The sequence below is a fragment of the Embiotoca jacksoni genome, unplaced genomic scaffold (assembly GCF_022577435.1).
Source record: "Embiotoca jacksoni isolate LCO1_2020_lvr unplaced genomic scaffold, fEmbJac1.0.p SCAF_9, whole genome shotgun sequence".
NCBI lineage: Eukaryota > Metazoa > Chordata > Actinopteri > Embiotocidae > Embiotoca > Embiotoca jacksoni.
In genome coordinates, this window is record NW_027185447.1 from 5,319,907 (window position 1) to 5,335,244 (window position 15,338).

The following is a 15,338-nucleotide window of genomic DNA, read 5'->3' on the forward strand; positions in this document are numbered from 1 at the left end:
GATTAAAATTACTGCTGCATTTATGTGTATTTTGCATTTTACTGTTGTAGTTATTTAAAGTTGTAATAGTTTTAACTACTTTATTTGGGCTAAAAAGTAGCGAGAAAAGTAGCTCGTAACTTAAGCTGTTGGACAGCTGCAGTGGGGTAAATAGCTCAATGTCTCCCTCTGAAATGCAGTGGAGAAGATGTATTAAGTTGCATAAAATGGAAACACTCAACTAAAGTACGAGTACCTCAAATTTGTTACTTCAGTTTAGTACTTGAGTAAATGTACTTGATTACATTCTGGCACTGTATTTACCGGTAAATGATTCTCCAGTACCAGTAGGTGTGGCTGTATTGTTGTGTAATACCACTCCCATCCGCAGGGGGGGAGCAACAATCACAACCGACCGCAGATCAGCTGTGAGTGGAGCTCGTGCGCTTCGAGAGGAGGACGAGCACCGGCGACGAACCGCGAGACTAAAAATGTAGGTAACTCTGCAGGGTGGTAAGAAGCAACCAAGAGCCTCCTTCTTTATGTCTTTATGTCTTCATATCTTCATATCTTTATATCTTTATATCTAACTCGTGTCTACAACTGAAAACAAACGCGCTAACTAGCACGCGGCTCCTCACGTGTGGTCTTTCCTTACATGGTCAACAAGGGAGGAAGAGCTGCTGCTGTCATTAATAATAAATATGGATCCTGGACCGGGGAAGACTGAACACAACGTTTAAAACCGATCACATTGTTGGAGATGAAACCTTTGTGGTTTCTGATGTCTCGTCGGGTTCACATAGTTGTTCACCTTTACGCCAAACTGATTCATTGATTGATTTTATTTTTATTTATATGTTTCCCCTCTTGAATTTCTCAGCTGGTCTTTTGTGTTTCATTTCAGTCATCACCTCGGGGTCCCTCGTTTGTCAAACTGCAGATAAAGTAGTTTAAACCAGCTGCAGCAGCGACGTGCTGCTCACACACTGAAGCTCGAGTATTAATAACCCGATGACGTCATATACAATAACATATCAGCCACGAGGACCAATACGTCTATTTTAATGTTTTAACTGCAGTTTGCTGCTAATATCGTTAAGTATCATTTTTCATGCAGGACTTTTACTTGTAATTACGTTTTGTTTTGTTTGTTTCTTTGTTGTATTGGTACTTTTACTTAAGTAATAATAATAATAATAGTAATAATACGTCTTCCACCAGTTATAGCAGGTGTATGTAGATCATTTGCTCACTTTTAGGTACCATGTCTTTATTTAACTGTCCAGTTGGCTTGCTTACTGTAAAATATATCTATCCATTAACAATGATAAATGATCTCCCCTTATAAAATATATATATATATATATATATATATACGGTGGCTTTCATTCATTACAGCTTGTTTGCTCTTATGTAGTTTCCGCGGTGTCACACTGCGCATGTGCATCTTTTTCTTTTTTTAAATAAAAATAATAAATGTTTGAATAGGTGGCCACTGCATAGAAAGAAAAAACACGCATCCTTCCCGGGAAAGAAGTTATTCACTTGAAAATGACTCCCTTGACTTTAAGACGAAACAGAAGGTGATGAGTTTTTATCTTCGGAGTGTTTAATGCGCATGCGTACAGTCTTAGCACACGAGTGTAGAAAAGTAGCGTTTCCCCCGTTATGGTTAAAACATTTCAGCACCCCAGGTTCAATCAAACATTACACAATCATATCAGCTTTTTCTGTCAACAAAACACAGACGTTTTTTCAGTGCAAAAGCGTATTGTAAGATTAGAGGCGTGGCCGTGGTCGCGCGGTTCCCATGATGCATCTCGGGCGTGCAGCCGTTACTGTTTATTCGATTATTATCTTATTTAAATGTATAATATACCGACGGTTTAAAGTCACATTACTAGACAACATAAGCACCGTACATATCTGATATTTTCTGGTATTTTTTTTCAATGGCGGTAGTATGAAGGCGTTTCATTGAACCATAAGAGAGAGTGTTATGGCGGAGAATGGGGTCCGACACTTAAACTCCTGGAGGACAGTACGCTCTTGTTTCTCTTCAGATCGTATAAATCTTTCGCCTTTTACTAAAGATTTCCGTGGAGAGGAACAACAAGAGTTTAGCTCAATTTTTTGATGCCCTGCTTCGTGCGGGGCTTCCTGACGTTGTGAAATTTAAAACTTGGGTTGATAGAAGAAAGTTCTCACTCTCATCGTGAGTGACAGACTAATAATAATAATAATAATAATAATAATAATGTGCTAGTGAAACGCCCTGACAGTCATATATATCTGAGTCGTCCTCTAAATGTCATTCATGCCTTCAACAAGTCGACCTCACACGAAGTTCTGAGATGATTGAATCTGGTTTTGATTCCGTTTTTTAATCAGAACAGTGGGTAATTAAAACTACTTCCATTAATCCCACCAAAGGTTGTGAGGCGGAAATATTTCCATAAAGCCAACTGTGGAGGAAAGATACAAACAGAAAATGTAAGTCAAAAACACCTCCGTTGTAAAGCCCTTTTTAATTGTGGGCTCAGTCAGCAATAATAAAAAGGTCAAAAGTCAGCAGGCTGGAGCATCTTCAGGGAGTCCAGGCCTTACTTACCTTTCCTAAAGTGGTATAAATATAAATACACGGACAGCCCAGCTGATACAAATACCACAAGATGGACCAAAGATCATTTCCAGCTTTCAGCCCTGCCGGATCAAATCAGAAACAACAAAAATTCCTAAGTACTATTTTAATTTTTCTTGCACTGAAGCGTTCACTGAAATAACAGCCTATTGATAAGAAGAAAGGAGCATCACTTCCTTCTTTTAAACAAACTGGAACCAGCGTATCTGCGGCGGCTGGTTAGTGGACATGTTGTCATCCTCTTGTGTGATAATCAGTCGGCTCCCAGTTTCCTGTTGCAGAACACAACGTGGCGTCGCGTCGCGTTGGGTCGTCAGCTCACGACTGTCTTGACCGTCGATTCGCTCGGTGAGTTCGTATTTTAGTTTGTTTTGAACTTCTGCAACACAAGAATTAGTCTCAGGGCTGTTTGGACCGCTGGATGTTTTCCAAACTGGCGTTTAGTTGTTTCATTCATGACTGCAAAGAGAGATTCGATTTGCTGAACTCGGCGCTTCTGCGATTAGCAGATGATTTTAATACCCAATAACACTTCTGTGACTCTTAACGTGGAGGAAAAAAAAAACCTGCATGGATCCTCGTTGCGACCCAGTTTTCGGCACCTTGTCACAGCATCGTCTTACATGTTTTGGCCTTCATGGTCAACTGATATGATATGATATGATATGATATGATATGATATGATATGATATGATATGATATGATATGATATGATAATATGACACCACAGGGTAAATGCATCAGGACTGATACTCCTGAGGAATGTTTTAATGTGATAAAATCAATAAAATAGGCATTAATAACCGATTATTTGTAAAAAAAAAAAAAAGTACAACAGTATTGATTTCAATTCGTAGCTCTTTGTAGATTGCGTGTTTACTGAATTGCAGTTCAGCCCTTCTGTGGTTAAGACGTGTCAGAGCGGCTACTTCTCCATCCAGAACGAGAACGGCGTTAAAACAGTCTACGATAAAGTCAAACAACGGTTTGATAACGCCGATCGAAAGAGGAGAGAAATACAGGCGACGAGTGAACTAACGTCATATTTCAAGTGAGAGGGATTTAATGTGAGTTTCGGCATAAATAGGTTTCATACATTTGGTTTTAGTCTGTTTGCACTCGACACATTTCACAGGTTTAATTTGCACCCTCACGTCCATCTTCTTCTGCGTGCCGGGCACCGGTTGAAAGTCCGGTTGAAAGTCCGGTTGAAAGATAACGTGATGCTCCTGGTGGGTACTTCACAATTATTGGAGGAGAACACAGACGACTGCAGCCATCACTCATAAATCAGGCACACAGTGTCCTCCTGTTGTCCTAACGCTGTGGACAAGAAGCCGGAGCGATGGGAGGATTTCCTTCCTGTTGACGGAAAGTTGTTGTTTTCCTTCTTCCAGCTGTCAGTCATGTGGGAGTTGTTGACTCGTTGGGTTCCTTCTAATAATGTTGTAAAGACTTTACTCTAATTAAGTGCCCTGAAATAACTTGTCTTGAGATTTGGCGCTGTATAAATAAAATTGAATTGAACTGTAAGTCATCGTATAATAATAATAATAATAATTATAATAATAATTAAGAATGCATTCAGTCTTTTATGGCTCTGATTAATTTTTGCTGCACAAATCCACTTAACCCATCAAGTGGTAAGAAACCCATTTGGGATTTTTGGAGTTGAGCTGAAGCTACAATTCACCCGTAAGTCAGTCAACAGGAAATGAATCAGCATCTGATAACTGATGAATCCTCTTCGTTGGTTTTTAAGCGCAAATGCTAAAAGTTTACAGGTTCCAGCTTCTCACATGTTTTCTGGTTCTCGATAATGTAAAACTGAATTTCTTGTTGTTTTAAACTGTCTGGATATGACACATTTGTCAGCTTTAGGAAATTGTAATGATGATTTTTCTTTTCTTTTTTTTCTTTTTTTTTTTTACAATGTTTTTCAATTTTACAGATCAAACCATCAATTAATAATAATTAACAGATGAATCAGTTGTGAAAATGATTGTGAGTTACATCTGTTCTTAGGAGCTCCCTTCCACTTAAAGCTGAAGGTCACTCTGGTCACACCGGACCTTACACCCTGTATCTCTGTGTCTCTGTGAAATGCCCTTGAGCAAGGCACATACCCGCCGACACTCGAGCAGACGTCATCCGAGTTCACACAAACAGGAGCGGCGCACAGAGGAGGTTAAAGTCTGGACGGAGATCAGAGGGAGATCAACAGTCTAGTTTTATGTTCCTCCTCTTACAGCAGCACTGATCTTAGGACGCGTCAGACAGGAAGACTCCACATCTGTTGTCAAGACAACAGACGTCTCCTTTATCTGCTCTGGTTTCTTCAGTGGACCGCTCGGCTCACGCTACCTGTTGCGTAACACAGAGTGTTCAGACCGCGGTGTCCTCAAGAGTTAAACGCAAGACCGAGACACTTTTCTTAACATTTTGCTGTCGGCCGTAAGAACTTGAATGAAGTCTGACTCGAACCCTGATCATCACAGGTCTGAACCCAAAACGTCTCCGAGGTCCAAACCGGAGACCGGAGATGAGCCGAGTGCCGAGCCGCGGCCCGTCTCCGCATCCGGCAGTCGGACACGACCCGCCGGGGAGGAAGTCTGCGGGGACTCGACGTTGGATGTGAAGGTTGAAGAGAAGCTCCACGCAGATTCTGAATTGCCGGAGAAGGTCCGTGCGGTTCCGATCCACCGGCGTCCGGACCTGCTGGCCGCCTGCGCCGACCTGGTCAACTCCGAGTGGCGGCGGAGCCGAGCCGCCCGGGTTCACTCCCTCCGGAAGTCCTGTCCCGAGTTCCCGGTCTGCCTGGTTCTCCTGCGGGGCCACGGGGAGACGGAGAGGCTCCTGGGTCACGCCCGGCTGTCCCGGGTCGTGGGTCGCGGCGGCAGCCTGTTCGTGGAGTCGGTCGTCGTGTCCGAGGTGGAGCGAGGGAAGGGCCGCGGACGCACTCTGATGGAGGAGACGGAGCGCTACGCCAGGAGTCGAGGGTTCAAGCGCCTGTGCCTGACCACCCACGACAAGCAGCACTTCTACGCCCACCTGGGCTACGTGCTGTCGACGCCGGTGCAGAACGCGGGCGCCATGACGGCGTTCGTTCCCATGGAGATGCTGCTGAAGTTCTCCAGGATGCCGAGTGAAGAGGCGAGCACGCAGAATAACACACAAACAAAGATGGATGCTCAAACACCACCAGGGAGCACAGACTCGGGGGGAGCTCGTGATGTAGGGTCACCTCCGCCTTCTGGTTTACCACCACCTCGTCCTACACCTCCCTCCGGCCCTCCTCCACCTCCTCCCTCAATCACTTATGCCCTTCCTCCTCCTCCCTCCATCCCCTGTGCTCCTCCTCCTCCTCCTCCTCTTCCTCCTCCTCCTCTTCCTCCTCCTCCTCCTCCCTCCATCCCCTGTGCTCCTCCTCCTCCTCCTCCTCCTCCTCCTCCTCCTCAGTCTTCGGGGTACCCACTACTTCAGACTCTAACTGAAACTCCCTACAGAGACGCCAAAGGAGTTCCCATCTATTGGATGCACAAAGACATTTGACAAACACGGATAAAGCTGCAGAGACGTTCACCCACATCAACGCACACAACAAAAGACACACATGAACATCTCTGAGGCAGACAGAAAAGAGTCACGTGACACAGAGCTGCGTTAACAAACCAAAGAAGTACCCTCGATGCCCTTCTATCCATTGAGTCTTTCTCACTGATCATCAGACGTCACTTTAAACAATCTCTCACCGAGAGCTGTGAGCAGACACCGATGTGTAAAGTCAGTCGATCCCTGCAGGGAGCAAAATGATGACCAACATTATGAGAATCAGAAGCAGGTTGTAAAACCAGCGTAATCTTCCTTTAATAAATGAGCAGACTGTTAACTGTTAAGGTCCTCCTCTCTCAAATGAACCTGTAAGACTGTTTACTGCGCTGTAGGAGTGTTGTGTGGAGAAAAAAAAAACACATCACGCACAATTATTCAAAGCATTTCATGTTTTCGAAGATGATTGTACGGGATCACGACGGGGAGGGTTTGAATGAATCTGGTTGACTTTGTTTGAATGCTTATTAGGAAGGAGAATAACTCAAAACATATCAAGCAGCCTACCTGCTACATGGATTTCCTTGAAAATTAAAAACGAATATTTAATCAGTAATAAATCATTTTTCGACCTTTGCGACGACAGCTTCGACCAAACAATTCAACCAGTTCAATTCCTTTTGCTCTCGCAGCTGCTCTGCACCTCAGAAATCTAAATCTGGTCTGTTTTACGCTGCTGTGTGTAAATCCTATGACGTTGTAATGTTAACCGTGAGGTTTTAATGTGCCTTAAGAACTGCGTTGTTACGGTTCTAAAACTGACGGAGCGAATAAATATAGAAAATAAAGAGAATTTAATCAAATGGCCCTTGAACTGGTGTTTATTTTTTTACATTTCCAGTAATGTCTTGTTTTATTTCTTGTAAATCTTAACTTCATACAACCAGTCCGTGTTTTTTTTTTTTTATTAGATATTAAATCAACTGTCCCGATGTGCAAAAGTTCCCCATCAATAAGTCTTACAGGATGATTTCTGTCTCCCGTCAGGAAGGACACATCAGTGGGTGAACAGCCATGGTGCTACTTCGCCTCTCCCTCCTCCTCCTCCTCCTCCTCCTCCTCCTTTCTCACCCCAGCTGCACCTCACCGTCACAAACCTCCCCCCACCCTCTCCGGCCCACTGTGGCTGCAGCAGGTCCCGTCCTGCGGACTCGGCCCTTCGTCATGGTGTGGAACATGCCCACGGCAAACTGTCAGAGACGCTACAACGTCCAGCTGGACCTGGAGGACTTTGACATTGTGGAGAACCGCAAACAGCACTTCCAGGGACAGGTGAGTTATGTCAGTTGGACCCAGTATGCCACCAGTGTGTCTTTTTTTTCTTTTCTTTTTTTTTTTTTGGTGACGGGGGTTGAATATGTACTTTTATGTACTTTAAACAGGTCTATATAACGTATTCCACTTTTATTTCCACTTTGATAAACTGCTAAAAAAAAATTTAAAAAAAATAAAAAAAAAATTGAGGGTATGAAACTGGGTTGATGAGGCTGCTCAAGCAGTAGGAAACAGTAAATGCACTAAAGCCAAAACAACAGATAAAAGGGGCTAAAGGGCGTAAAGCGGCAGAGTTTGGTTATAATTAAATTGTTGAAATTTTTTCCAGAAAATGGCCATCTTCTACCATAACCGCCTGGGTAAATATCCTTACCTCTCCCGAGGCGGCGGTCAGGTGAACGGAGGAATCCCTCAGCTCGGTGACCTCGCCGCTCACCTCTCCCTCACGAGGACGCAGCTGTCCGTCCTGCTGCGGCCAAACTTCACCGGTGTGGCCGTCATCGACTGGGAGGAGTGGCAGCCATTGTGGGTGAGAAACTGGGGCTCCAAGATGGAGTACCGGAGGCTGTCCAAGCTCCTGGTGAGACAGGAGAGACCGGACCTGCCCGAGGAGATGGTGACGGTGTTGGCGAAGCAACAGTTTGAGGAGAGCGCTCGGAGGTTCATGGAGGAGACGCTGCGCTCGACGGTCAGAGATCATCCCAAAGGCCTCTGGGGGTTTTATGGTTTTCCCGCCTGCTTTAATACACACAAGAGAAAAACAGGTAGCAAACACCAGCTATTTACTGAGCAGTTTGACCAACCGGTTATGAATTATATTGTATTTACAGTACATGTGCATCTCCCTCAGGTAATCATTCAGATTGTGCACATACAGTAGGTATATACAGTACATCGGTGCAAGGAGATGATGTTGATGAGCATAGCATCAGGACAAAGCGTGTTATACATCCTCCAGTCCACTAGGTTAGGTTAGGTTAGGTTAGGTTAGGTTAGGTTAGGTTAGGTTAGGTTAGGTTAGGTAGTTACTTTATTAATCCCCGAGGGGAATTTTTTTCGCTACAGCAGCATACAGAAGCAATAGATAGTAATAGAACAATAGAAAAGCAATAAAATAGCAGTAAAATATCAGTAAAAACTATAAAATATAAATATAGAATATAAAATGCACAGTATATACAGTATACACTAGAGGGGTCGCATGTCTTTGTGACATTTCTGGTTGCCTCGGTGTGAAAAGTGAGATGCAGGTCATATGAAACAGGATGTAAACTAACACATAGCACTCTCATGTGTAGGACTTGAATTTTGACAGGGGAGATGTCTGAAATCGCTCACTGAAGTTCTGCACTGACCAGAAATAACCGTAGCAATTGAATGCATCACCCGCCAGCATATCTGCCATCCCGAGTTATTTTACCCAGAATTTAAGGTGCTTTCGTGCCCCCTGTTTAACACGCACACAAAAACACGCCGACGGCTTCTGTCCAATGGATAGTTTGGTGGCATTCAGTGGAAAGTAAACACTTTTGTGCTGTGCTCAGCAACAGCTGCAGCTGCTTCAGCTGCTGCAGTTTGAAAGTCCTGGAGGTCGGTGGTCCCTTCGTTTCCACTACGTAGCCAAGATGGCGGCCGTTGATTGCGGATCATGTCCAGCGTTGCACGCAAAATGTTTGCGCCGTTTTGAGGGCACCACCTGGGTACTTGTAGTGCACTGCTCGTGCTTGTGTTTTCAGACAGCGTTATCACACTTATGCACTCAAAGTAATGATTGTTAGTAGTTAAGTACACCATTGGGAACACGGCACATGTCCTCAGCTGTTGTATCATGTAAGAGGGCCACAAGCTGTATAAGGGAAGGAGGCCGCGTGGACCAGTGACGGTCACCCGGGACGGTTCAGGTCTGGCAGACGGAGATGTGGATTTCTTTGAAGCTGTAAAACCGTAGTTCTGACATGTAACCGTGGTTTTTCAGGCCACCATGAGACAAACACGTGACACTAATACGGGATCGTGTGCTGTGTATCACATGCTTTGCCATGATATCGGTCAGGTTGGTATGTAGCTAATTAAAAAGAGCCAGCATTAAAAACCAAACAAACCTCAAGCTCGACACTCTGTCTGCTATAACTGATGATTAAAACGGTCTTTTTCTTGTTTGGTGTGCGATCAGATAAAACCTACACGGGACGTTGCCACCGGGGGACCAGCCGGCAGAATGACCAGCTGTCCTGGCTCTGGACTCGGTCTACTGCTCTCTACCCCAGCATCTACCTGCCACAGACGCTGGCGGGGTCTGCAGATGCCGCTCTGATGGTCAGGTACGGACAGCTGGGAAACATTCAAATATATTCCACCACATTTCGTTGCCTCAGTCCTGAAAATATCCACGTTATTGAGGTTTTGTTCACCGTGCTGAGGAACACTTGTCTTCTCCACTCAGATACAGACTGCTGGAGGCTTTGAGGGTGGCGTCACTCTGGCGCCATGGCAACAATACCAACCGCGCCACGCCCGTCCTTCCCTACGCCAGGCTGGCATTCACACACACTCTCAACTTTCTCAACGAGGTGGGATTGGTAGCAGCTCATAAACACATTCAAACACATACTATTTGAATTCTTAACATGTAATTCAAACTTGAAGCAAGCATGCAGCGGGACACATCGTGTGCGTGTGTGTGTGTGTGTGTGTGTGTGTGTGTGTGTGTGTGTGTGTGTGTGTGTGTGTGTGTGTGTGTGTGTGTGCAGACAGACCTGGAGCACACGCTCAGGGAGAGTGCATCGCTGGGAGCAGCTGGAGTCGTGCTGTGGGGGGAGCGGAAATTTGCCAAATCCAAGGTATGTAACGTATGTAAGGAAAAAAGTACCAGGATGTGCGCATGTCCGTGTGTAACCGACCTCCTCTTCGGCTGACTCCCAGCAACAGTGCATCATCCTCAAAGACTACATCCGCAACATCTTGGGTCCCTTCGTTCGGTCACTGAGGTCTGACACTCAGCGCTGCAGCCTCCAACTTTGCCACGGCAACGGGCGCTGCGCCAGGCGACGCCCCAGCTCTGGTCACGTGCTGTCCTCCAGCACCTCCAACCCTCGTGGAGTCAACCTCCTCACTGACTCCTCCAGCGGGGACGCTTTTAACAACCACTTCATGTGTCAGTGCTACTCGGGCTGGACTGGACAGGAGTGCCAAGAGAAGGAGGACGAGGGGAGCGGGCCCAAACCTGTCAGTCAGCCTTCGTGGATAACACCACCAAGCACATTTCCATAGATGAGAGCCTTCCAGATCTGCTGCAGTGGATGATCTGACAGTCCCTAACAGCTATGTTAAAACAAATTAAAAATGAATGTAGGTGAAATTGGAAGAGCCCAATAGAGAGGTCAAGTAGAGCCGCTGGGGAGACATGTAAATTAGGAGGAGAGGCAGTATTGTCTGTGATGCGTTCACTGTCACCAGGGCTGACACAACTATTAAAGCAGCAGCTGGGTTCCACAAAAACTATCTAACTTGCTGAAAACAACCCAGAAACATGGCCCACCAGGCCCAACCCCGTGTTCGGGTTGAAAAAGTAACCCAGCATTTTTTTTAGAGTGTATCAGTGTTAACGTTACATATTTTTAAAAGGGATCAAATCTATTGTACAACAATATGAAAGGTTGTATTTTAATTCCCCCTGAAGTTCAAACACTTATTATTTTAGATCTATAGCAATAGGCTAATATATAGTTAATATATATACTTTTAGAAATGGATACTGGCCATGCTCAATGGATAGAGCTGACTGGATGGATCAAATTTTGATAATGAAATGAGTTATTTTGTGGTGTTCGTGCCACCTTTTCTCTTGTTTATCCACCATTCACTTCCTGTTTTACATCCACCACAGGAGCAACAGAGTAGGCTACAGTGGATCCGATGACATAAACACATCAACAGGTTGGTTTTTTTTGTAATTACTCTCATTGGCTGAAGGGGGAGACTGAAGGTCCACACTGCAGGTTTCACTATTTACTCATTTATTGGTTACTTTGGCAGCAGCTTTTTTTTTTGTTTTGTTTTTTTTGCGTTTTCTTTATTTTCTGGTTTTAGCCCCAGAGCACAACAGAATTTAATGTCTGGACCTACGAACAGAAAATCTGCTTCAGCCTGCCTGCATCTATGAAAAGATTTGATTATTCTTTGGTGAAAATCAGTCAAATTTACAAAATGAACTGTGTGAAAACATATGATGTGACTAACTGTAGTTCATAAATACTAATAAGGTTAACAAATCCACGGTTGGGAACAACACGGTCTGCATTAACAAATTAAAAGAAGTTTATTTGAAATCCGGCTGACTATAACATTTTTACTGTGTGATGTTCCTTTGTGTGGTACAATTTCTATAGATAGTTTCTCATGTAAACACACTCTGTTTGAGACAAAGGTCAAATTGAACATGTCAGTCATTCTTTTAAACAATAATGCGTCAGTAATCACTTCACTAAAACAAACCAGCTCACACCACTTTAATGACAATGACGTCACCAAACAAAACTAAACATTCAAAAGTCCTTTTCATATAATCGTCGGGGAACCTCCCATCGCTGAATGACGCGGTCACATTTCATCTGGAAACACTGAGAACATTTAGACAAACGTTTCATGGACAACGCCTCTGTAAAACACAGTTTTACTGCACGTCGCTACCCTCTGATGCCCCGTATGTGCACATGTGCAGAGTTTAGTTTTCATGTCCCTCTGATGACTGTCAGGTTTTGTCTCAGCGCCTGCAGCTCTTGGATCAGCAGCGACAGCTCTGAGGCTGCAGACTCCTTCTCCCTCGCCGCCTCAGTCAGCATCCGGATAGCACCGCCCTGCTGGACTGCAAGAGGAACACACACACAAAAATACTGTCAGAAAACCCCCCCCCCAAAGAATTTCGCATGTGCAAAAACTCGCGATCACGTGACCGAATTGACCAAACGTGTGATTGCGTGCATGTAAAACATGCCCGTGTGGTTTTGGAACATTTTCATGGTGAGACGTGTGAAGCTAATGTGGATTCACATGGGGAAACTTCTTCACATTTTATTTACATGTTGCAACATGTGGTAAACACGTGTGATACATGGGGAGTTCTGTGAGGGCTTCGCTTCACAGTATTTGGTTATTTCAACAGCATAAAAATGATTTCAAGCCAAATGAGTGTGGTGTGACCCAGATGTCTAAATTTGCCAATTCCCAAAGTTATAGGAAGACTAAATTAATTCTGAAAATGGTACAGAGCAAATAATAATCATTTTTACACGCAGGAAATACAAAACATCCGAGTAAACAAATATGATGACTCGCCTAAAAAGTAGAAGATGAGTAACACTGTTAGCAGAAGCAAAGTGATAATAGCACAGCCCATGGCGTAGGCCCGCGATGAACTGGGCGTCAACATGTCCTGCAGACGACTCTGCCACTTGCTGATGACTGGACGGCCTTGTTGATTGACAGCTGCCGTCTCACAGGCGTAGAGGTTCCCGTTCGGCGAGGGTGTGTACGCAGGGCGAGGAGGCCTCATCCCTGAAGTCACACACAGTGGAGTCAGTCATCAGTGCATTGTGTGTGTGTGTGTGTGTGTGTGTGTGTGTGTGTGTGTGTGTGTGTGTGTGTGTGTGTGTGTGGTGTATGTTTGTGTGCGTACCTTTGTGGCTGTGTTCGGGGTGTGTGCGGTGGAGGTCGTTGATGGAGTCCACAGAATGCAGCTCGATCTCGGTGAGATCTCTCTCGCTGACCCTGTAGAACTGAGGAGTGGTCTGGGAGGAAGGAGGCCTCGACATGTCGCCTCGTCTTGAGAGAAAGGTGAGAATGAAGAGCTGCTTATTGTCTGATGGTTGAAAGGGAACTCGACTCAGCAACACCTCCTGAAAGCTGCGACATGCAGCCATGCGGTATTTGCTGCGAACAGCCATGAAAAGCAACTTCAGAAAAAAAAAAATCCTCCACATTAGTTTGAATTAGTTAGAAAAAAAAAAAACACATGTATAACACGTTTACCACATATTAAATAATAACAATATTTGGGAATGTTTCCACATGAGCATCTACATGGGTTTCACACATTGCACCATGAAAACGTTCTAAAACTGCATGTTTCCCACGGGCACAAAACATGGGACATTCATGTGGTTTTTCTGTCGGGGAAACCAGGCTCGTCTGATTGAGGGGACTCCATGAAATGTAAATGGCCTTTGGGTGCATCTAGAAAATATTTCCTGCCACTATTAGTGTTTTGAAAAAAGGTTTGTTGATCCACTTGGACTCTACAGGAGGGACTTGAACTGCGGATGTCCTAGATTGCTGGAGACTATAGATAGATGGGTTAGTTTGTGATTAGAAGGTCAGCTTTGGAAAAACAAAAAGAGTTTTAAGAGTAATGCAGCTGGAATTTTTCATTCTTTGGTTAAATGAAATTTTAATCTCGCATATTGACAAATAGAGATTAAGCTGTTGTGGGTTGCCTCAGAAAGAGGAAGACAGAGATGAGGAGGGATCAGGAGATATTCTGTTAGAATAAAGCAACAAATAAAGATGGATCATTTGAGAGGACAACAGACCAGACCTGCTCGGTCTATTAGAAGACGAAACACGCAGGTGATATGGATGGCTGATTTATCACTGCTATTATTAGTGCCCGTTTTCAAACCCATAAAGGCACAATGCTGCTGGAGTTTGAATCATAGGTCAAAGGACAGAGGAGGCTGCTATCTAATGAATGACTAACAATAAATGAATGAATAGATGATTTACTGTGATTCTGAATGACTACCTTACTTACAGCCTACCTGACTTTCAAACTCCAGACTGACCAGAGCAGATCTGTTTCACCAGATGCAACTAGTCTAAAAAAAAAAAAACACACTCTCTTCTTCCCACCCACCTTCTGTCACCATGAACAAAAGCTCTGCTCGGTTTTATGTGTCTGCTTGTTTCTCAGCTCTTCGTGTTGACCCGGTCTTCTCACACGCAGTCACCCGATTGCCAAAACATGTGTCTGGCCCCACGGGAACAGCAACAAATCTTATTGGATATCCCCACAGGTTCTCCAGGAGCCGCACAGTGACAAAAGTAATCCAACAGTGAAAATGTAGTTCCAAAAATAAACTCCTGGATGTCTAAAAAAACAAAAACAAAGGAAAAGTTCAGGTTTTGTCTCAGGGTCCTACTCCTCATGAGTGTGTGTCACTGAGCAACTGTAAACGCCCCAGTAAAGACCCCTCCCACTACTAACTATGTTTGTGTGTCCATGATCTGATTTAGTGCACCGGAGCTGCCCTGTGGAGAGAGAGAGAGAGAGAAAGAGACACAGACAGGGAGATGAAGTCTTTCCAGCCCTGTTACCCCCCTCCAAACATGCACACGGCCCGGCTTTAGGGCCGAAAATAGCAGCAGAGACATGGGGTTATTATTAGTTGTTCAGGCCAAAGGATGACTCAGTGATCTGGGTAGAGGGCACGATGGGGTACGTAGAGATAAACACACACACACACAAATACTCACATGGACGTATACCACAGCCGCGTGGGCAAAAGTTTGCGTTACAAAAATCACCTCAGAAACTGACAAATCAACCTTTTAATAATAAAGGGAGCGCGCTACAAGTGTGTAATATTGAACACGAATACAGTGAAAGGATATAAAAACAGTAAGGGTTTCTGAATAGCGTGAAAAACCACCAACATGGGATACTTTCCAAACAAATTGAAGTCCATGAATTTAGTGTGAGGATGCTGTTGATTCGGCCCTCTGTGAGGCGCACGCCATCAAACATCCTCCGCGTTTACTTCCACTCGTTATCTTT

At 44.5% G+C, this 15,338-nt stretch overlaps 3 protein-coding genes and 1 non-coding gene across 4 annotated transcripts; 3 read left to right on the forward strand and 1 right to left on the reverse strand.

Moving 5' to 3' along the window:
- The first annotated feature begins 273 nt into the window (after nucleotides 1-273).
- On the forward strand, nucleotides 274-11,873 carry hyal3 (hyaluronidase 3). Its single transcript, XM_069141454.1, has 7 exons — nucleotides 274-472; nucleotides 7,220-7,504; nucleotides 7,836-8,271; nucleotides 9,681-9,828; nucleotides 9,951-10,077; nucleotides 10,258-10,347; nucleotides 10,430-11,873. The coding sequence occupies exons 2-7, from the start codon at nucleotides 7,247-7,249 to the stop codon at nucleotides 10,775-10,777; spliced, it is 1,407 nt and encodes a 468-aa protein (XP_068997555.1). The 5' UTR covers nucleotides 274-472; nucleotides 7,220-7,246; the 3' UTR covers nucleotides 10,778-11,873.
- LOC138193560 (U5 spliceosomal RNA) lies at nucleotides 2,026-2,140 on the forward strand. Its single transcript, XR_011177879.1, has one exon. It is a non-coding gene; the product is annotated as a U5 spliceosomal RNA (small nuclear RNA).
- Nucleotides 4,565-7,035, forward strand: LOC138193427 (N-alpha-acetyltransferase 80). Its single transcript, XM_069141457.1, has one exon. It carries the CDS (start codon nucleotides 5,090-5,092, stop codon nucleotides 6,173-6,175), a length of 1,086 nt encoding a protein of 361 aa, XP_068997558.1. The 5' UTR covers nucleotides 4,565-5,089; the 3' UTR covers nucleotides 6,176-7,035.
- A 127-nt stretch (nucleotides 11,874-12,000) lies between the features above and the next one.
- Nucleotides 12,001-14,828, reverse strand: LOC138193428 (uncharacterized). The gene is made up of 5 exons (XM_069141458.1): nucleotides 14,769-14,828; nucleotides 14,418-14,652; nucleotides 13,182-13,327; nucleotides 12,842-13,060; nucleotides 12,001-12,371 (listed from the first exon to the last, which is right to left on the reverse strand). The coding sequence occupies exons 3-5, from the start codon at nucleotides 13,315-13,317 to the stop codon at nucleotides 12,238-12,240; spliced, it is 489 nt and encodes a 162-aa protein (XP_068997559.1). The 5' UTR covers nucleotides 13,318-13,327; nucleotides 14,418-14,652; nucleotides 14,769-14,828; the 3' UTR covers nucleotides 12,001-12,237.
- Nucleotides 14,829-15,338: the final 510 nt, after the last annotated feature.